The following is a 21,479-nucleotide window of genomic DNA, read 5'->3' as shown; positions in this document are numbered from 1 at the left end:
AAATACATAAAACTACATTACCCAGCAAACCCTCTGACGGAAGTTCTCCTCCGCTAGCTAAATTATGGACAAACTGATTTAAAAACACTTGTTTTGACAGAAACATATTACCTTTTTTATATTCAGATTAGAAAACAGCACTGTGATAACTCAATGTTTATTTTAATATCGACGACGCTTTTCAAACGTTGGACTCGTTTGAGTCCGTGAAGGCATCACCGGTCATGTGATCAAGAGAGGAAGCGGTTCGGAGAAGGAGCCGCTGACTGTCGTCTCTTTCACCTCGAAGGCTGCAGGAGGACAGCAACAATGTGCACCAGGTGAGGTTAATGGTCTTTAATTTATCAAATCTGAGTCTTGTCCGGTTTCAAGTATCACCTCACGCATTGATTCTAATTTTGAGCTGCTTTTCCAAGTAGTAGCTGCAACCGTGTGGCTTTTTGTTACACTTTATTTTTCCACAATTAACTACTTTGTTTTCTTTAGACTCGTTTATTGTACCTGTGTATTTATTTATTTAATGCTAATATTCAAGAGGCTGTTTTTAGCAGTTGTTTGTTTGGGGAAATTTGACACTTATATTCTGCTTTTGGGATTTAAACTAATTTGGATTAAGTTTCCTTTAAAAGGCTTCACAACTGCATACATGGCAGTTTTAGTTTCTCTTCCTGTATGTCATATGATACTAAAACCTTCTGTTTGGTGTTAAATAAAGTTGATTTGTCATCAGATTTAAAGTCATAATCGTCTACAAAGGGAGGTGATTGCACCCTATAAAGTGTGCAAAGAAATAAAATTAAGCGTTAGATGCAGAGATTTTGTTGTTTTATTATTCTGCTTTGCAGGTTGCAACAAGAAAAATAAGTTTTACCCTCATGAGTCTTATCGGGTGCTTTCTTTCTTTCATAGCTGCAGGTTTCAAAGGTCCTACAGTTTTTTTCTTCTTGCTGTTATCATTAAGTCATATTTTAAACCAGACCTGTTGCTTCATTCTGTCTTAGTTATCTTGTTATGTTGTGTTGCTGACATTGCACTCTGTTTCTCTGTCCAGCGTCCAACCCACTGAGTGGACCAAAGACCTCACAAACCAGAAGTGAGTATCTGGAAGAGTCCTACTCCTCTTACTCGGTCTGTTTCAGACAGAATTGGATGCTGATTTTATTGTTTTTTTGTTTTTCTAGTTTTGATGGCATCATCTTGGTGACCCAGAGCCATGACACTCTCCCACCTGAGCTGGAGAGCTTGAAAGCCCCGCTGCAGGATTACAGCTCTGTAAGTATCTGCACTTGCATCCCCGCTGGCTTATAAAGTCAAGCTGCCACTGGTTTGTGGAGGTTTAATTTTCCTTCTGCATTGCTAGTTCTTCACAATGGCCCTAGGTATTTGCCTTATGTACCATTTGTGTGAAATTGAAACCAAAACTTTACATACACCAAATAAAAAGACACATTCTCATTTTTTCCTCACTTTGAAGTTAAATCAGACCAATCAGGTCAGTCAGCATTATCAAAATTATTTCTAGTTGATAAATGCCTGAAAACGTAGTGAGAACTTTTTTTAGAGATCTTTTTGTAACTTTCCTTGAGTTCAGAAGTTTCCATACATTTTTTCAGTAGCTGCATTAACAATAATCATATAATCAAAATAAATTCGCTTAGTGGAAAAACAGCAGTTTTGGAAAACTAGTTTTTCAATAAAAAGTTTTGGCGCTGGGATGAGGTTTGGTTTTGGCTGTACCGAAATTGGTTTATTTTGTAAAACTGCAATGGAAACATTTTATTTGCATCACACAAGTCACAAGATGACAGGAAGTGGCAAAGCTTGTTTTTAATGTCTGAACAAACTTATTGATGTATTATTTTAGTTTAATTGCATTTCTTACTTAATTGAACTAGTGCAATTGTAAAGTTGAGTGTTTTTTTTTGTTTGGTTTGTTTTTTTGTTGTTTTTTTTACATTAGCAGAATATTGACAAAGTTTGACACATTTCTAATGGAAATGCTGCTACCGTCAGTGATTGTCTTTTAAACTCTGCGATAAGTCAAACCTTTTAGTTTTGCTTCTCACAATAGTTTATTGAAGATCTGACTCATTTCTCCTGACAGAACTGGTGGACATGATTCTAACTTGTGTTTATTTGTTGGTCCAGGTGAATTGTTTATTTAGTTTGGATATTTAAAATGTCTTCCAGTTCCAGTGTTAAATATTCATTAGAAGTTTATTGATCTTTCAGACAGAGTGCATTTGCATTGCTATTATATTACTTGAAAATATTCTCAAAACAATATTATTGTTTATCACAATAACTAACTTGTAGTCATCCAGGAAAATTGATCATGTATCAAATTAAAACCAAAAAACGAATCAATTATTTATGAAGTAATATGAAACGCTTGTACATTTTTCAGCCATATTGTCCAGCTGTAATATTGGCCCAGCTTTACTTATGGTACAGATACCGATACGTTGAAAATGACCATGACGTTGTTAATGCCAGTATGCTCTGCATCCCTACAAACAATCTACACTCCAGTTTAACTCTTGATATGTCACAAAATGTGAAAAATTGAAGAGATATAATTTATTTTATTAGACAGCTCATTATCAGAGTTGCTGTTATTCTTCGTGACCTCTAGGTGGACAGCGGTTTGGGGGATGAGGTGGTGCTCATCAAGGTTCCCAGTCTTCCCGGGAACCGTCTGATATTTGCCTCCACCGGCCCAGTGAACCGGGACTACGACGACGTCAGGCGTTTCAGTGACGCCGCGATCAAAGGCATCAAGCGGTCAGTTAACAGCATCTCGCTGGCCTCTCCTCCATGTTTCATTTTATCCACAAATCTTTGCTCAGCGTCATTGTCTCATTTGCAGTGCCTTGAAAGCTGGCATGCAGCGCCCCCTGCTGGTTTGCCCCGCCCACAAGGACTATAAGGACAACGCCTTGGCGGCTGCACTCGGTGCCCTCCATGCCCTCTACATGGTGAGAAACTAAAGACTCTTCTGGAAAATAAAGATCATTATTCCAGACAGAGCCAATGATCAAATTTTTGGGAACCCCTAGGGTTTTTTTTTTCCATGATTTTGTTGAAAAAAACACCTTGTAGCATTTAAAACAAGTTGTTCAACCTGTTTCACTTGCTTGATTAGCCATCAGTTAGACACCTGTCAATATAAAAAGTGACGAATGTTATAAAACTCACTCAACAATGAAATCCAGCACCGACCTTGTCAGTAAATGTTGAAGGTTCCCTGCCAGATGGGTGTAAAAGTTGGCATGCAAACAAAATGGAAAGGTTATGAAAACATGAGCTCGACATGATGGGACAGAGAACCGAAAGCACGCAACGTTGGCCTGAGAAAAAGATCACGTATGCTCACTGAGCGACAAAATGGTGCAGACTGCCTTCAAGGTGGTAAATACATTGGTTATTTGCTCACTGGCAGTTGTTCTGTTGGGTAAATGTAGTTTTTGAGCTTGGAAATTTCTGATTGTTGCGCTTTTGAAACTAAGAAAATTTCCAAGTTTTTTTCTAGAACATTTCTCAAAGTTTGAGATTTTAGGCAGCAATTTACTCATAAGTTGTTGTTTTTTTTTTTTTTTTTTGTATGGCCGTAATACACCGAAGTAGACTTCTGTGTGAACGGTTCACGTCCCCAAAGCGATACGCATGCGCAGAAGAAGAACGTTGACGTCACACAGCAGCGTACTGTTTACGGAAGTAATAATGGATGGACTTAAAAATCGATCCGTAAATGCACGGATCGATTTTTAAGTTTATTCAACGTTGTTGAATAAACTGTCGACGTCTTGTGTCGACAGTATCGACACAAGATCAAAAGACGAAGGAAGCTAATAAAAGAAAGCATATTTAACCGAAACGGCCTGGGCGCGGCGGTGGCGAAGAAGAAAAAGTCGCATTTGGGTGAACGCAGTTTAAGGCAGTGGTCTGTCACTCTGCTTAAGCACACCTGGCTCCAATATTGTCTCATTATCAGAGCTCTGTAGCGCTTGACTGCATGCTAGTGACGCAGTTTCAGCTTTTAGGACAAAGGCGCAACCTAAACTCGAGGTTGCGCCCTTCAGGATTGCAGTTTGAAACCACTGCTTTATGGGAAACATTCTTCATAGGACGGGGTGGAGATGCCAACTGTAAGAGCCATGTGAATGAAATAAGTATGATTGATGCAACGGGAGCACACAGCTTTCACACATGGGTGTGTCGATGTGACTGTCACCAAGGTATGAATGGGAAGGTTACTGGGGCTGGCTTGGTGTGTCTGAGGAAGCGGTGCATCGGGGTGCTCATAGTTTCTGTTGACCGTAGTGCCGTTGATTGTTGGCACTTGTGCATTGTCTGTGTCGCAGTCCTTTTAAAGTTTAAAGTATGACAATCAAAGTGGAATAAATCGATAATTGTGACTGAACAAAGAAGTGGCCTGGAGTGCATCAAAACAAGCGTTTGGACAGTTGAGATTCCTCGAGTAAACCCAGTGCTGCCCTCATACTCCATTAGTTTGCTGCACATTTACCAATCTTTCATGAGAAGCTGGTATGTCAAAACATTCCACCTCCCATAGCAGCTGGATCAACACCAGGGAATGTGGTCATAAAGAAATGCTTGCAATAACTCTAAGCATATTTGGCTTGAAAAATGTACTTGACAACATTACTTAATGTCAATGATTACTTGACATATCATCGTCAAGTAATTTTTTTTATTCGTTCTTAAAACAATTTAAACAACTTGCCTGAAAAGGTGCAGGCAGAAGAAGGAGCGAGCATTTAAAGTATATTATCATGAAAGATCTCTTACCATAAGAATTTTGATTTATCTTTGTAATAATAAAATGTATTGGAAATTTTACTCTTATATTTTCACCACCATTTATTCCACATCAAAAATATATTCAAAAATGTAATTAAATGAAGTTACTGTGTACAGTTTATTTATATTATCATTTTTTAAAGTAAGTAGCATCCTGAAGAAGTCTATTTCAAATGGGAATGTTTTTCAAGAACAGTATTTTAGTGTTGCTGCGAATGCTGTGCCATGCTGTCACAGCCATACAGTTATCTAAACCAAGAAGCAATATTTTCTTAAATTATAGTTTTTATCATTTTCACAATATAACCACAAAATATCACGCTAAAATTTAAAGTTCGTATTGCCCACCCCTAAACTAAGGTTCCCCTTCATTAATAGTTACAATCTATAAAAACCCACAACATTTCACTTCTTGTATCTAAATCACTAAACGGAAAGAAAAACAATCCAAAGTCAAACAGATGCAACACGATTTGAAGTTTACTCTTGTAACCAGCAAATATTTTCCTTTTTGTAGAGTCCATTCTTTTAATATTAATTAAATTCAGACATAAAAAAAATTATTTTTAGCTTTTATGTTTTGTAAATTTACAAATATGTCACAAATTATGTTTTATGTTTAGATTCATGTCTTTAAAAATTATAATGCAGTATTTGAGCTCTGACATAATTTCAAATGCCTTTTAGTAACAAGTTTTCTTACCTTGAAAGCCCCTTGAAGTGCGAGAGGCGAACATCAAGTCGTCGGTCCACAAGGTGTGCGTTCTGGGTCTGTGGGCGGCGCAGGAGGCTGAGGGCCGGCGGCTGGTGGAGCTGGCCAACGCTCTGGAGAGCGGGAGGTGGGTCAGACGCTTCGTTTCACCTGTTTTATCAGGCTCTGTTGTTGAAAACCCAGCAGCTGCTTCGCTTTGTCTCCTCAGACTGGCCTACCGCGACATCGGCGGCTCTGACCCTGAACGCATGGCGGCTCCTCGCGTGGCCGAATATGTCCAGGAGCTGTTCAAGAACAGCCCTGTGGAGGTAGGGGCGAGTCCTGCACACATGCAAAACAAAACAAACAAAAAAAAACAGTCATGTTATCAGCAAATTTCTTTTCGGTCATGGTTGATGTATGCAGCATTTTTATTACTGAAGGTAACTTAGTTACTTTTTCTTTTAATTACAGCTGCAAAACTTTCAGGGTCTCTACCAACTTCATACATTTAAAGATTTAAGTTCTTCTCTGCAAAATAGCTAAAACTGTGTAAAATGTTTAAAGTTTGTTGTTCTATAATATTACAATAAAGTCTTTACAACAAACATGATGCATTAAAGTGCATGAACAGTGACTGATAGCAGTTGGGTTTTATTCATGGGTTTTACAGTAAATTTTTAAAACATTTTCAAAACTATTTCTCATTTACCTTCCAGTTAAATTAGTCTGTTGCATAACATTTCAATAAAACTAATGAAAGTATAAGTGGCTCCAGCGACGCGCTATAAAACACAGAAACAGCTGGATCTTCACCTGGTTTGTGTGTTTCCAGGTGGAAGTGCTGAGCAACGTGAATGCTCTGGAGAAGGAGTATCCGTGTCTGGCTGCAGTGAACCGCTGCGCTAACAGTAAGACAGCAACTTTTCTTCTCAACACAGATTTCCTACAGATCTAATCAGTCCTATTAAAAACCTAAAACCTCTCCAGATGTGCCTCGTCATCAGGCGAGAGTCATCAAGCTGCAGTACTGTGGAGAGGGACCGATCCAGAAGACACTCATGTTGGTCGGAAAGGTGAGAGTTTTAAATGTTTGCTGATCTGTCATGGAAGAATAAATAAAAATACTACTACTACTTGTAATTTCCTCGTCTTGTTCTCTCTTTGCAGGGCATTACCTACGACACAGGAGGAGCAGACATCAAGGCTGGAGGCTTCATGGCCGGGATGCACAGAGACAAGTGCGGAGCTGCTGCTGTTGCTGGATTCTTCCAGGTAAATAATCAGTTTTTCTACATCTCACTTGAACAGAAGTAAGTAATTTAATCCACAGGTCAGATAATCACAGCTGAGGGCAATTAAGAGAAACCAACTAACCTAACAGCGAGCTGGAGAGACATGATGGAAAACACAACAAATAAATGTATAAATATTAAAATATTAGTTTAGGAGAAGGATGCTTGAATGTGAATGTTCTCTGCTGCTGTTAAAATGAGTTGTAAGAATCGGTAGAATAAAAGCAGGAGTTATTGATTAGACTCATATTTAGGTGTCCAGTTTGTCCCTGTGAGACATTATCAGACACTTGGGTCTTCTTTAATTTCAGTTCAAGTGAGTTTTTTTTTATTTTATTTTTTTTAACCGTTTCTTTCAAGCTCTAAAATACTGACATAGTTTCATACACTCTGCTTTTCATGGATCAGAGCAGCTGTACATTGTCTGCCTAAAACTGATTGAAGATATTATAATTATTAATGGTGTGTCCAAGTGAGTGAATGCATATTAATTCTTTATTATAATTTATTTGTTTATTTCATTCATTTACAGTTTAAAATGAACATGTTGCATGTTGACAAACATTTTCAATGAAAATGAGTTGTTTGAAGAAAAGGATCATAAATAGTCTTCCCCTCACTTTACCATAAGCAACTAATGGTCAGTCATCCATCCATATAGATAAAAACTTCTGTTTTGATCATTACAAAACAGAAGTGGGCCCAAAGCAGAGCCCTGAGGACCCCAATGTTAGATCATTAGAATCTGTTAGGACGTGGTTTATCTGGACACTAGAGCTTCTCACCAAACTATGAAGTCTGTTAATTGACTGTCTTGAATTTTTTTCCATTTCTAAAAAAATAATAATAATAATTGAGGCATTACTTAGAAAAAGTAAATTGGACTGAAAGAGAAACCTCACCATTCAGATTCTGTTTGATGTAGATCTAACCTCGTTTAGATTTTAGCCCACCTGAAGCCGAGACATCTGAAGGTGTTTGGTGCGATGACCATGGTGAGGAACAGTGTGGGCTCAGGTGAGTGTTGACCTCTTCATACCTCCACTGACGTGTAATAATAATAAAACACATCCTGGTCTCACCTGCCACCTTCCTGTGTGTTTTCTCAGACTGCTACGTTGCAGACGAGCTGGTGGTGTCCCGCGCCGGTCGCAGAGTCCGGGTGGGAAACACAGACGCAGAAGGCCGTATGGTGATGGTGGACCTGCTCTGTGAGATGAAGGAGAAGGTTGGAAACGTTGCATCGACCCTCTCACCGATCCGTCATTTCCTCTAATCCGTCTCCTCTAAATGTGACGGTTCGTCTCTGCAGGCGGCGCAGGAAGTTTCCCCGCATATCTTCACGATTGCAACTCTGACTGGTCACGCCATTAGAGCCATGGGACCAAACTATTCTGTGAGTTCTCTGAAAAATACAAACCTAAACTCCTAAACTGGAAGCGTTCACGCTTTTCCTCGTTACAAATATTATCATTGTAGATCATCATGGACAACGGGCCGGCACACCGCAACGGGAACGCCGCTCAGTGGCAGAAAGGTGAGACGAACTGTGACTCACTGAGAGGAGAGGACATTTATAGAATAGAATAGAATAGAATTTTCCTTATTGATTCCCAATGAGAAATTACTTATTTGTCCACAAACTATTCCATCTGAAGTATCACCACAACAAAGTATGTTTCAGAGAATTATAAGTAATTATAATATGTACATGAGATTGATGTTGTAATTTAAAAATGACCTAAATATAAAATAAAGTAACATAATAACAAGCATGTACATGGAAATATGTTAATTTATGAATAAATCTCTAAATGAGTCCAGAGAAAGTCTAGATTTAAAGGTACCGAGTTTGGCTTGTATCATTTATTTATTATTATAAATTCTTATTACGATAAATTAAAAAAAGATTTATCTCTATGGAAATTATTATTGATAAATTAAAAAAACTAAACAGACATTATGATTGGACATATTTTTGTTATTTTAACCACTTTTTGTTTGAGAGTATCAATAAATATCGGTAAATTTGAAAATATGATTAAATTGAGTTAATGTGTTCAGTGTTGATTTCATGTATCGGAAGTGAAAAAAGTGAATTTGTTCATCTTTATTTGTAAATAATTCTGAATTTTTGCTGATTACAATCCTTAATTTGTCCTTTTCAACTGCAATACATCTAATTGCCCACAAGGTGTCACTGTTGGGACTATGTTAAGACGGTAAAATGAAAGTTTCTGCGTAAGGCTGAGTGTTTGCAGCTCTTTGTAACCTGAGCTCGACCGTCGCTCCTGCAGCTGGAGACGTGCTTGGTGACGTGTTTGAGATTTCCAACATCAGACGGGAGGACTACGAGTTCCACAAGGGCCCGTCTGAGTACGAGGACATCCTGCAGAGCAACAACCTCCCGTCCTCCGCCACACCGCGAGGACATCAGACCCCCGCGGCCTTCCTCATCATGACCTCGGGCCTTGACAAGGTCGTCAGAAAAACCCAGCGCTTGTGCGTATGCCGCTCGTTGGATCAGAACCGCTGACCTCTGTTTGAATGTCTCCACAGCACGGAGTCGACTCGGACGCGCCTCTGCCCTACTCCCACATCGACATCGCTGGATCCAGTGGTCCTTTCCCCGGAGTCCCCACGGGAGCCCCCATTGTCGCCATGGCAACCAACTACATCTTTCAAGACGGCCTCTAAAAAAATATATTGATTTAAAAAGAAAGAAAAACCTTGATGAAATGCACCTAATCTAGCATTTTCCTTCAAATTTACTCTTGTGAAAACCTCAGGTTTGTGTTTGTTTCTCTCTTCCTTTCTGAATCTTGAGTGGAAGAAACCTGCGAAGTGGCCTGAATCGGCAAACTCTCAGGGGTTAAATTTAGACATTTATGAAACCAAGTTCTGCTCATTACTCAATAAAGAAGTGGGGGTTTACGGTTGTACTGCTATGTCCGTCTCATATTTGTGTTTTTTCTTCAAACATATGAAATGTTGAAATCAGATGACAATTTATAAAAGTTGGGTACCAGAACATTTATGACTCCAGTAAAACTGGTATGATGTTGGTTTATTTGATTTGAATTATTGGAAACGTTTGCCTTCACACATTTTATCACAATATTTTGAGGCACTACTGTGACAAATATTGATTTAAAAAAAACTTTTACTTATTTTTTAGGTAATTGACTGCATGGCACAGAAAATATTGTTCTTGAAAAACATTCTCATTTGAAATTGGCATCCTGAGTGTCGTATTCAAATTATAATAACCCACATGATATCACACTCGGGTATATATTACTTTTAATTACCTTACATTTTCAAAATTAATTCTGTATTCAAAACATATGTTGAATATTTTCAAAATTACTGATATATTTATTATTAGGTCATATTTAAACTACAATATTATACTTGTGCACATTTTTACAATTAGATTTTTGAAATGAACATATGCAGTCATTTAAATTATCACATGTATTTAAATTTTTGAAATTATATAGTCATTTAAATTACAATATCACACATATAGATTTAAAAAATATATAGAAATTATATAGAATATATAATTAAATTTTTAAAATTAGATATTTATATTCTTATGGAACAAAAAGTGGAGAAATTGAGAAATTTTCAGTTTTTTTTATTCATCAATAACTGAAATTAATAAATTAAAATTCTTAATCTTTCTCTAAATGCTGTGATAAATGTCCAACCTGACTAACACACAGTGCCTTGTAAATGTATACATGCTCCATGTCACGTTACAACTACAAACTTTAATGTTTTGTGAATAAACTCAAAGTGGAGCAGAAATGTGAAGTCAAAAATAAAGATAAATGGTTTTAGAGTTAAATCTTCAATTCCCCTCAAATAAAATCCACTGCAAGCATGTCGAGCTGCAAAACCAAAGGCAGAGGATAAAACTGGTACAAACTTGCCATCAAAGACTTGACTTAGTACAGTAAATACAAAAATTCACAACTATTTTACAAACCAAAACTTCATGCAAACTGATGAAAAGATTTTCTACTTTCTGAAAACAAAATTATGGTTTGAAGAAACAACTCCATGTTATCAACTAGTAAAGGTTAACGTTAGTTCAACTGTGTCGAAAAAATCTGTAGTTTGAAAATGTGATGACGCTTGAAAACAAAAGATCTATAAATGTTCAGTAAGTTCCTAAATCAAATTGAAATTAAAGGCAATGCTGCAAGCACATTTTAATAAGTAAGCTTCTAAACAATTTGAACAAACATGTGTTTTGTGCAGAGAAATAAAAAAAAAAACAATCTACATTCACAGCAGCCTCAAACTGCCCCCTGGTGGCCAACCAAAGGAGAAACTTCTCAGTCTGTCATCAAGGGTTCTTCAGTCTGACGAGTTTCAAAATTCTTCCTGAAGTCTTCGTCGAAGTGTTCAAGGTCATCTTTACGGAGAAAGTCCTGTGAACAGACACAGCCACAGTTTACTGATGTTTTAATACACACACACTTTAAATAACATCTGTGATGATGGGGTGTTAAAGCCAATGAAGAGAGAAAAAAAGTAAATGTGCAAGAAAAAAAATTCAAAAATTTTGATATCAATCTCAGAAATGTCTAAAAAGTCAATTTTTTTTAACTTGAAACTCCAAAATTTGGGAGCTCAGAAATTTCTTTATATTTCTGCAAAGAATTTCTCGGAATGTAAAACAATTTTTTTTTTCGACTTTTGGAGCTCAAAATTTTCTTGTTTTTGTTCTAGAACATTTCTGATATTCATCTCAGAATTTCAGTATTTGGGTGGAAATTTACTCCTCTTATAGCTTCTATAATGTATCTTATAAGTTGTTGTAAATGTCAGATTCTCTCATACAGACCTTGGGAAAGTTTCCAATGAGTTTTAGTGCATGTTGCTTCAGGAGCTTCAGTCTTTCTTCTTCTATGATCCGTTTAATCGCTGCCTCTTCTCGCTGCTCAGCTGCTCTGGCTCTAGCTTCCAGTTCCTGGTGAGACAGAAAATGGTTTTACAAATGTCTCTACTTTCTAAAATAACAGCACATGTTGTTCTTCAGTCAGGCCAGCAGGAAGGGGCTTGTTATTGATGTAACTGACGGGTTGTGGTCCGTACCTCTTCAGCCTCCCGCTGTCGTCGTTTCTCCTCTATCAGCCTCTCCACCTCGTGTCTGTGCTCCACCTGCTTCATGCGCCGCTTCCGGGCGTTCATCTGCTCGATCCGATCGTCCTCTGCGAACTTGGCCATCATGGCTTCCCTGAAGGCCTGCTCCTCCTCTTTCTGACGCTGCTTCTGCTTCTCTCTCAAGGCCCTGTGCTCCTGTATGCTCTGCTGCATCATCAGCTTCTGCCTGATCCTCTTTTCCATCTCTTCCTAACAGAGCGGATTAATAATATATTTAACACGACAGCTGAGATCATGAAGCGTTTGTTTTCTGCTCGAGTCTTACAATGTCTTTCTTTCTCTCTGCCTCCTCTTGTTGCTCCAAGTATAACTCCAGACGGATGCTTTCGAGGTCGTCACGCTGCTTCTGGTCCTTTTCCATCTTCTCACACAGCTGGAGATCAGACGGGAACAGCAGTTATAGGCGTTTTCCATAAATTAATGGACATTATTAATATCAAAAGGTGGAAAAGCTTTTTTGTAACCATTTTCTGGATCTGTTGCTTTGCTTCTTCCCGTTCTTTCATCTGAGTCTTTCTGGACTCTTCCGCATCCTGCTGCTGTTTTACAAACTCCATGATGCGTCTGTTTTCCGCCTCGATCTTCTCCTGCTCCAGGAGCTTCCACCTTGCCTGCTCCCGTTTGAACTCCTCAATTTGCTGCATGGTGGCTTGGACCTTCTCCATCTTTAGCTGTCTCTCCCTTTGTCGGAAACATTTCATCTCAAGTCAAAAACATTTCATAGAAACACTGTAACAAAATGCTTCACATGAATACTTAACCAGGTCTTGGATAAATATTAATTTATTAAAGTGGACCTATTATAGTTCCTTGAACTGGTTAGGTCTATGAGTATAAAAAAAAGTCAAGATCTTCTGAGATTAAAGTCAGAACTGTGAGAAAAATCAAATATTACAAATTATTTACACAATTTTTTTCTCAGACAATCCAATTCAGCTGCTGCTGGCCACGCCCCCAACTCAAAGAAAATGGCTTCAAACAGATACCCAATTATACAAACATCTTTTCTGAATGGCATTTATATAAAGTGGTAAAACCAGCTGACTAAACACTCTGGAGTTCTGCTCGGGTTGCTAGGTAACAGGGCTGGACTCTGCTGGGGTTGCTAGGTAACGGTGCAGTGTTACTCAGTAATTGGGAGGTTTTTGAAACGTCTCATTTTCCAGACACTAAAACACATTCACTTATCGCTAAAATAAAAATGGCTGTTTTTAGAAGCAGTTGAGACCCAAATACAAGAATGGAAATGTGCAGAGTGAATTTTGCAGACTCACCTCTGCTCCTCTTCGTATATCTTCCTGATGATCTCGTCCACCATGAGCTTCTCCTTGAGGAACCGCTCGTAGGCCTCCTGTCTCTTGATCTCCCTCTCCATGACCTGCGCATCCAGCTCTTTCTTGTGCTGAGCCATCTCCTGTTGGTGTTTCTCCTCCTGCTTCAGGAGCTCAGCGGCTGCTTCTTCACGTTCTCTCTTCATTGTGTCGGCCAACTCTGCCTGAACCAGCTATCATAGAAAACACATGACTTAACAGTAAGCTCCGGTATTGGTCAGTTCAGATTAAGGAAGATTTTTCTTCAGTGAGATGTCGTGCAAAGACAAAATAAAATAATTTTAACTTGGGCTGGACAATAAATCAATAACAGCACATATTGTGATAGAAAATACGTTCAATAATTTCACTGAACTCCGATCCAGAACCGCACAGCATTCTGGGAGACTTAGGCAGAGGAAAGGCTTTAGCTGCTCAACCTCTCATGGCCTCACTGTTTTGGTTTCCTAGCAACAACTTGCTGAGTAACTTGCGCAGCAGCAGTTTAAGTTGTTGCCACCATTCCTCATAACTACTTAAAAACAAAAAACATCATAGAGGAAAAACTGTGACAGTACTTCAGATATTTAAAGCAGCAAACTAATCAATAATTATAAATATTGGCTGATATGAAACTCTTATATTGTGATATGTTTTTCAGCCATATTGTCCAGCCCTAACTTTAACTGAGAGTATTTAAAGAATCTCAGCGTTCACGAGACAGAAGACGTCTGAAATCTGACTGAACTATCGAAGGCGGCACCCACAGCGTTCTGACGCCTCATCGCTTCCCGCTCAGCCAGCTGAGCACCTCTCTCCTTGCTCACATACGCAGCCAGCAGCTTGGACTCCAGCTCCCTGATCTCCAGGCTAAACATTAAAGGAGGAAAATAAATGTTACTGTAATTAATAACTCTGGTTACACATGAGACCAAGTGTGGAAGTAATAAAGAGAGCGCACCTGTTTGCTCTAACCTGCTGCCTCATTTTCTCATCTTTTTGCTTCTCGTGGGCGATGCGGGCCAACTCTTTAGATATTCTCTCCTCCTGTTCCTGCTGTTTTTCCCTGTTTATTCTTTCCTCCTCGGCCTAGAGGGTCAGCAATTATTTAATCAGCAATTATCTGCATTAGGGAGAGCAAAGGTAATGCAAAACTGTTTTTAAAGCAATACGTGGATTCCCATCTCAAAAGATTGTTTTATTTTGTTGCCCTGTATCTGAATATTATGAAATTTTGCATATAAAATTGTTTGTGAAAATTGTGAAGCAGTCAGTTCAGTATATGTGAATATTTTATGATTTATGTTGGTTGGGTGATTCATCGAGTTTTATCAAAAGTTTTGTTTTTTGAAGACTTAATTTTTAGAAAATCTGGATTATTTTTTTTTTTTACCTTTGCTTTCAAAGTGATGTCAGCACACCCACAGCAGCCATCTTTGTTTTACAGCTTCAATTTATTTTACAGATAAAACCATAATGAAGCCGTAATATTAGGATGATGAAGTAGTAATTTTATGCAAACTTCACTACATAAGATAACAAGCTTTTTTCTCATTAAAACTTTTTTTTCTCATTATTTTAAGACGTTCTTCTGGCAAAATTGTGTCTTTAATCAGTTAATATTATAATTATATTCCCCCTAGTTAAACAAAAATTCTTAATACTCACAGAAGGGATGACTGAAATAAAAGATACCTTTTCAAAATATTTTCCATCATTTGTAACATTTTTTATAAAAGAAAGTGAAAGAAAATCTGAATTTGCTGGTTAAAGACAATATTTAATACATCTACAAATTTCCAGTCTTGTTTCATAAACATTTACCTTTGTTTGCTCACCTGTGAAGCTTGTTTTACTGAAAGAAAATAGGACTTTATGTCAGAAATGTTTAGATTTATTTAAATATTATAACATTTGTTGAGTTCATAGGTATTTTCATCAACTACAATTTTATATATTTTTGTCAATCCTGAGTTTTACCCCAAAGTGGCTTGCAGAAAATCTTTTCTATGTTTTCATCATGTTTAGATTTTAGAATAAAACAGAAGGATGTTAACTGTCAGAACTTTTTATGTGTCCAGTGGATTTTAGACACACAGTCAAAAACAAAAACACAGCAGTCTTTTCTATGCAGCTGTAAATAAGCCACCCTGTTATCCTGGGGATGCATTTGTTTCTATGCATCCTCCATCCATCAATCTGTCAGCTTCCTGTCTGCTTAACAGCTGGTCATACAGTTTTATTTCATAACAAGCTTTTTATTATCTTTCACAGATCATTTTAGCTTATCCTTAAAGTAATCAAAAGCTGACTTTAAAAAAACTCATGCAAGTAGACAAAATGTATTTATTTTATTCAATTATTTGACTTGCCTTTGAGAGTTGTTGTTTTTTAAATGTAGTTGTGGTTTCTTTGTGCGCAATGGCAATACAATTAATTCTGATTCAAAAATAAATCTGGAAGCAAATTACAGTTTTAATGTACACTTCTTTCAGTTGCTTAGCAAAATGTGTTGTCACGCTGCGCATTCGTTACATGTGACTCAATCAATTTAAAAACTGTTTCATCGTTTATAAAATACTTTATAAAAACTTTTATATTTTTATTTTTGGCGACTATATTCAAGATAGATCCATCGAAACATGGCTGAACTTTAGGAAGACCAGATGACTCCAACCTTGATTAGACCGTCCTCTATCTGCCGCTCCTTGAGCTCCTGTCGCATTTGCCGCATGTGCCTCCTCATGTCGACGGTCTCCTCCACAGCCATACCGGCCTTCAGCCCCTTTTCCCGGTATAGTCGCTTGATCTCTTCTCTCCTGATATTTTCCAGATGCAGGATATGGTGGTGCCTCGTCATCCAGTTACGACTCTGTTTTAATAAAACGAAAAGACAGACGCCAAAGCATTTACAACAAACATCAAACATTAAAATAATCAACAAAGCCCGCGCTCAGGTTAAATGATCTGACTACAAAAAGTTACCATGTTTGCAGTTTTTTCTATGTCCCAGGTCTCCTAACTTCTTTTCCACTTGACTACACAAAACCCGTAATTAAAACGAGTTTTATCTGTGAACTTGCTGTGAACTTTCCGAAGTTAAGCTAGTTGCATTCCTTCTTTTGACTGTTTAGCGTTTTGTTGCCCAGGAAACGGACGAATTCTTTCCTAACCCAATGAGAGTGAGCATAGACAATAACGTCAGTTCCGGTGTAATAAAATCCAAATTTAATAAATTTTCTTAAAGAACATCTTCTCATAAAAATGTTTTATTAAAATGTTTTAAGTATTAATTTAAATATATTTAAATCAATTCATGAGTTTAGTGTTCCTAACACTCGCAGTTGTAGAGTATGCAGAAATGTTACTCAAGATTAGCATTATTTCATAATTAATATTACTGAAATAAAAGTGAAAAGGTATGGTGTGGCAAAGCTATTCATAAATGTTATTTATTACAAAAAATTTACTCGTATAAATGAAACTGAGCAAACGCAAGAAGTTATTACCGACTTCTTGTTTCCAGTTAAATGTATTAGGTGCCCTCTCCAATATGGCTGAAATCTGTTTGCGTTCTTTAGCGGTTGGGCGGTACGTACGACGCACGGAAATGACGTAGTATGAGAATTATAAAACTCCTGTTAGCGCGCGCTTACAGCTCAAACTTCTCAACCTGCTGTCCGATTCACCTGTGCTGAGTCAGAGTCAGCGAGCAACACAAAGACTTTACAGCCAGAGGAGTTTTCTTTCCCTCCCGCTTAGTTATAACTCTACGCTGCTGCTTCTGTCTCCACGGAGTGACGCTTTCAGGCGGAAAATTACGTTTTTCTCTTCGGTCTACGCAGACGTAAATACTCCACAGCAAACATGTTCGAGGCTCGCTTGGTCCAGGGCTCCATCCTGAAGAAGGTTCTGGAGGCGCTGAAAGATCTGATCACAGAGGCCTGCTGGGATGTCAGCTCGTCCGGCATCTCCCTCCAGAGCATGGACTCGTCTCACGTCTCCCTGGTGCAGCTCACCCTGCGGCATGATGGCTTCGACTCTTACCGCTGCGACAGAAACTTAGCGATGGGGGTCAACCTCAGCAGGTGAGGCCAACTTTATTAACACGTTTTAATATTAAACATTGATATTACTTTGTCGTCTTGGATAACTTACCATTTGTGTTGATATAATTAGGTACTTTTGTATATAAAGTTGCACAACGAAGTGACAAATAAGTGAGACTTTGTTTCTACCAATAACTCTGAAACATCGCTACATCTTAGCAATAACTGTTTCTTTTTCTTTTTTCTTTTTTTTGGAATATATTTAATTGCGCAGTGTTAATTTCACAAAGACGGAAGCCATCTTGGTGGATTTGCCCGGGCATGTTTCCCTGCTGCACTCATAAAAATCACATTTTCAAGCATTTTGTGTTGGTTATTTATTCAAGACAAATCTTGAATTTTGCGTCAAAAACACGTTTTAGATGCAGTTATTGATCATGCAAAGCACTCTCTGTTGAGCGCGAAATTGTTTGCCGGGTGGGTTGGCGGGAATTGTTAAACCCGGGAATTTGTACTTCCGCTTACGTCACTACCGCTTATAACTCAATTCCGTAACTTTTTTGGTCTTTTGGAGTTAAAAATACAGCGAAAAACAAGTTATTCTAAATATTTTTATTCACATATAACCATTTATAGTAATAGCTGAATCATAACAAGACACATTTTACGAAATAATGCAGCTTAATAAATACATAAAATATATAACAGTTTGTTTCTTGTATGTGAAAATTGATTTACAAGAATTTTATTACTTCCAACTTTAATTGTTGCTCTTGTCAACGGATTTTAACTTTGTTCTGATCTTTTAGTTTTAACCCGTTTTGGTTTGTACCATCCTAAACTATACTGTCTCATCTTTCTTTTAGTATGTCAAAGATCCTGAAGTGTGCAGGAAACGAGGACATCATCACCCTCAGAGCAGAAGATAACGCAGACACACTCGCTCTCGTGTTCGAAACCCTCAGTAAGTGTTTAATGGTATATAAAGTTGGGCAATTGTAGTAATTACCTTGCTTTTTTCTCCTCTTAGTCATCAAAAAAGAAAATAAAGATGATGTCAAAGTTAATTAGGATGTTGTTGCCTCTTTTAATCTTTGCAGATCAGGAGAAAGTCTCAGATTATGAAATGAAACTGATGGATTTGGATGTTGAGCAGCTCGGTATTCCAGTAAGTAACTAATATACTGATTAATACTGGAATTAGGACTCAAATGATTTAAATAATCAACTGATTGACTGCATTAACTTGAATATTTTGACTAAAACATGTCCATTAACTGGAAAAAGAAACATATTCAGAGCATTAAGTGAAACCTGTGCAAAAAATATTTATATTTTCCATTCAATATGAAAAAGAAACCACATTTGTCTATAAATATGGTTTAGCCAGAACTCCTTAAGTGGCATTGCTTTACCCAGTTCAAATTTATTAAAAGAATGCTTTAGTAAATCTTATTGCCTAAACTGATTCAGTTTAGGCAATAAAATATTTATTAAATTATTTATGTGCATCTTTTAATGCATTTTTAATATTGTATAAAAAAAGTGGTCGGATAAAACATTTTTTTTTTTTTTTTTTTTTTTTTTTTAGATTAATCGATTGCTAAAATAATTAGTTGCAGACCTAATTGGAATTTTTTACACACTTTATTGCATATTTAAATGCGTCAACATTTGTTTAAGGGGTTTATTCTCAATAAAAATAATTTTAATTTCCTGACGTTCCCCCCACAGGAGCAGGAGTACAGCTGTGTGGTGAAGATGCCCTCTGGAGAGTTTGCCCGTATCTGCCGCGACCTTTCCCAGATCGGCGACGCCGTCATGATTTCCTGTGCGAAGGACGGCGTGAAGTTCTCCGCCTCCGGAGAGCTGGGTACCGGAAACGTCAAGCTGTCCCAGACCAGCAATGTGGACAAGGAGGACGAGGCTGTGAGTGTCGACGAATACATGGCTTATTCAGATCAGTTTGGTTTAGTTTGGTGGAGTTTATTCAATCTAATTTATTCTCTTTCTTTTATTATTATTATCAAGGTCACAATTGAGATGAATGAGCCGGTCCAGCTGATCTTTGCCCTGAATTACCTGAACTTCTTCACAAAGGCCACGCCGCTGTCGAAAACTGTCACCCTCAGTATGTCTGCTGACATTCCCCTGGGTAAGTCAATCAATCAATCAGCTTTATTTATAATTTTATATAGATTGGTTACAGTGATGAGTCGGCTTTCTTTCCAGACAAACTTTACATTGAGGCACAATAAATGTAACATGATTCAAAATGGCCTGATGCTAAATACTTAAAATATTAAAACCATAAAAATAAAAAAGTTTTTTTTTTTATTATTATTGAATAGTCTTGAACTCATAAATATATTAATTTAAAAAAGGCACATTTTGCAGATTTTATTTAACTACATGATCTGATTTTATAAAACATAATAAATGCATAAAACATACAAATTAATAAATTCTTTTTTTAATAAGAAAATGAATATTTTATATTTTTTTTACGCAGTAACACAGCATTCCTTTAGTTTACATTTAATCATTTGTAGCGAAACATTTGTCAGCAAATAGAAACTTACTTCTAACATGTGAAAAGCTCAACCCTTTCTGGATCACTTAACATAAATAGCATGACCTATTTTATTTTTTTTAACCAATTAATAATTGAATGGCAAAAGGTGGTTTATAGGAGTTTTTACAGAATTTGAACAGAGTGAAACTGTAATTATACCATTTGAGGAGTATAGTTTTAGTGTTACAGGACCAAAATATGAAGTGGAAATTTTGGTATTTTAAATATACTATAATTCGGATAAGAAGCAAAAAAATTTTTTACTCAAGTAAGAGCAGCGATGCTTCATAATACAGCGTAGTAAAAATACTCCTGTATATATATATATATGTGTGTGTGTGTGTGTGTATATATATATATATATATATATATATATATATAAAAATTTTTTATTTTTTTTTAAGTTTGTCAAATAAATGTAATTGAGTAAATATACCCAACTCGGCAGTTAATCACCTTTACTGTGATTAATCGCATCAGTAAGTGTTTCTTCCTTGGTTCAAATGTGACTTTCTTCCTCTCTCCTCAGTGGTCGAGTACAAGATCGCTGATATGGGACACATCAAGTACTACCTGGCCCCGAAGATCGACGAAGAGGCTTCCTAAGTCGTCTTCATCACAGTAAAAAGAGAGGAACTGAAGACTGGGACGCATCCCGTGTGACTGAAGGACTCTTCTGGTTTGTCGGCTTTGAAAGAAGAGCCGTCGGCTGTTTTTCTCTCTGTGAGGAAAAATTCAGCAGCTGGTCCAAGTCCTGATGTCACCCGGTTTAAATTCCAGCACTTCTGGCCTGTTCTTAAATTTTCTCTTCTGTCTTGGACGGAAAACCAAATTTCAAGTTCTTTTTTGTAGATAACACACTTGTAAATAAGTCCTGTGGTTTTCGCACTGTCGGTCACCTCCAGATGTTTTTGTATGAATAAAATCAGTCCGAAAACTGATGCCTTGTTCAAAAGATTTGTTTTTAAATCTGTTCTTAAAAAACTTTGCATCTGATTTTGATTTTAGACCCTGAAGTTTCAAATATGTCAACATTTCTACATAAATTATTTCCATTTGAATCTTTAATTTCTATAATTGTTTTTCCCCCCCATCAGTCTGATTAGTTTATTATATACAAGTTAAATTATATACAAGTTGTAAGTTTCAGCTTCATTTGACTAAAATACAATTTAGTTTTTAAGCATTTTAGTCGATTAAATTTGACTCTAACAAACTAGTAAAATACATTTTTAGATAATTATCTTTAAATCAAAAGTAAATATTTATACCACAGTTAGAAATGCTTATCTAAAACGTTTGGGTTTATTTATTTGTTGTTTTTCAACTTGTTCGTCCTTCTCGACAACTAAACTTAGATTTATTTGTTGGTTACTAATAAATCCGCTTTGAGGGTTTATATCAGAGCTTCAGCAAATATAAAAGCTCTCCAAAACAGCAAGTTTTATTTTTTATACATTCGCCAACTCATTATTTCCAGCTGACTGAAAATAAGCTGCATTTCTCTAAAACAGCCACTAGATGTCATTGTTTTACCACTTTTATGTGCATTGG

General features: G+C 37.1%; 3 protein-coding genes across 3 annotated transcripts; 2 read left to right on the top strand and 1 right to left on the bottom strand.

Moving 5' to 3' along the window:
* Nucleotides 1-192: 192 nt before the first annotated feature.
* On the top strand, nt 193-9,758 carry LOC106921934 (putative aminopeptidase W07G4.4). Its single transcript, XM_014993949.2, has 16 exons — nt 193-320; nt 1,052-1,093; nt 1,182-1,272; nt 2,636-2,784; nt 2,870-2,978; nt 5,536-5,663; nt 5,745-5,844; nt 6,351-6,426; nt 6,506-6,591; nt 6,686-6,790; nt 7,752-7,827; nt 7,920-8,038; nt 8,123-8,206; nt 8,290-8,347; nt 9,108-9,289; nt 9,370-9,758. The coding sequence occupies exons 1-16, from the start codon at nt 310-312 to the stop codon at nt 9,505-9,507; spliced, it is 1,554 nt and encodes a 517-aa protein (XP_014849435.2). The 5' UTR covers nt 193-309; the 3' UTR covers nt 9,508-9,758.
* A 678-nt stretch (nt 9,759-10,436) lies between these two features.
* mns1 (meiosis-specific nuclear structural 1) lies at nt 10,437-16,478 on the bottom strand. Its single transcript, XM_014993950.2, has 10 exons — nt 16,287-16,478; nt 15,979-16,173; nt 14,263-14,390; nt 14,069-14,171; nt 13,266-13,495; nt 12,456-12,672; nt 12,257-12,364; nt 11,923-12,180; nt 11,672-11,797; nt 10,437-11,255 (listed from the first exon to the last, which is right to left on the bottom strand). Exons 1-10 carry the CDS (start codon nt 16,287-16,289, stop codon nt 11,160-11,162), a joined length of 1,464 nt encoding a protein of 487 aa, XP_014849436.2. The 5' UTR covers nt 16,290-16,478; the 3' UTR covers nt 10,437-11,159.
* Nucleotides 16,479-16,943: 465 nt separating this feature from the next.
* Nucleotides 16,944-20,866, top strand: pcna (proliferating cell nuclear antigen). The gene is made up of 6 exons (XM_014993957.2): nt 16,944-17,389; nt 18,217-18,314; nt 18,451-18,518; nt 19,085-19,279; nt 19,382-19,505; nt 20,455-20,866. Exons 1-6 carry the CDS (start codon nt 17,169-17,171, stop codon nt 20,529-20,531), a joined length of 783 nt encoding a protein of 260 aa, XP_014849443.1. The 5' UTR covers nt 16,944-17,168; the 3' UTR covers nt 20,532-20,866.
* Nucleotides 20,867-21,479: the final 613 nt, after the last annotated feature.

This window comes from Poecilia mexicana, unplaced genomic scaffold (genome assembly GCF_051168715.1).
Source record: "Poecilia mexicana isolate PSO_F unplaced genomic scaffold, ASM5116871v1 scaffold_9, whole genome shotgun sequence".
Classification (NCBI taxonomy): Eukaryota; Metazoa; Chordata; class Actinopteri; order Cyprinodontiformes; family Poeciliidae; genus Poecilia; species Poecilia mexicana.
This window is presented reverse-complemented; position numbering and strand designations above follow the sequence as displayed.

Excerpts from the sequence above, each read along its gene's own strand:
- LOC106921934 (XM_014993949.2), top strand. Across the intron at positions 5,845-6,350 it reads TCAAGAACAGCCCTGTGGAG|GTGGAAGTGCTGAGCAACGT; the intron begins GTAGGGGCGAGT and ends GTGTGTTTCCAG. Across the intron at positions 7,828-7,919 it reads GAGGAACAGTGTGGGCTCAG|ACTGCTACGTTGCAGACGAG; the intron begins GTGAGTGTTGAC and ends GTGTTTTCTCAG.
- mns1 (XM_014993950.2), bottom strand. Across the intron at positions 14,391-15,978 it reads TAGAGGACGGTCTAATCAAG|GCCGAGGAGGAAAGAATAAA; the intron begins GTTGGAGTCATC and ends CTGACCCTCTAG. Across the intron at positions 11,798-11,922 it reads GACAGCGGGAGGCTGAAGAG|GAACTGGAAGCTAGAGCCAG; the intron begins GTACGGACCACA and ends CTGTCTCACCAG.
- pcna (XM_014993957.2), top strand. The coding sequence starts at position 17,169 with ATGTTCGAGGCTCGCTTGGTCCAGGGCTCCATCCTGAAGAAGGTTCTG. Across the intron at positions 18,315-18,450 it reads TCTCGTGTTCGAAACCCTCA|ATCAGGAGAAAGTCTCAGAT; the intron begins GTAAGTGTTTAA and ends TAATCTTTGCAG. Across the intron at positions 19,506-20,454 it reads GTCTGCTGACATTCCCCTGG|TGGTCGAGTACAAGATCGCT; the intron begins GTAAGTCAATCA and ends CTCTCTCCTCAG.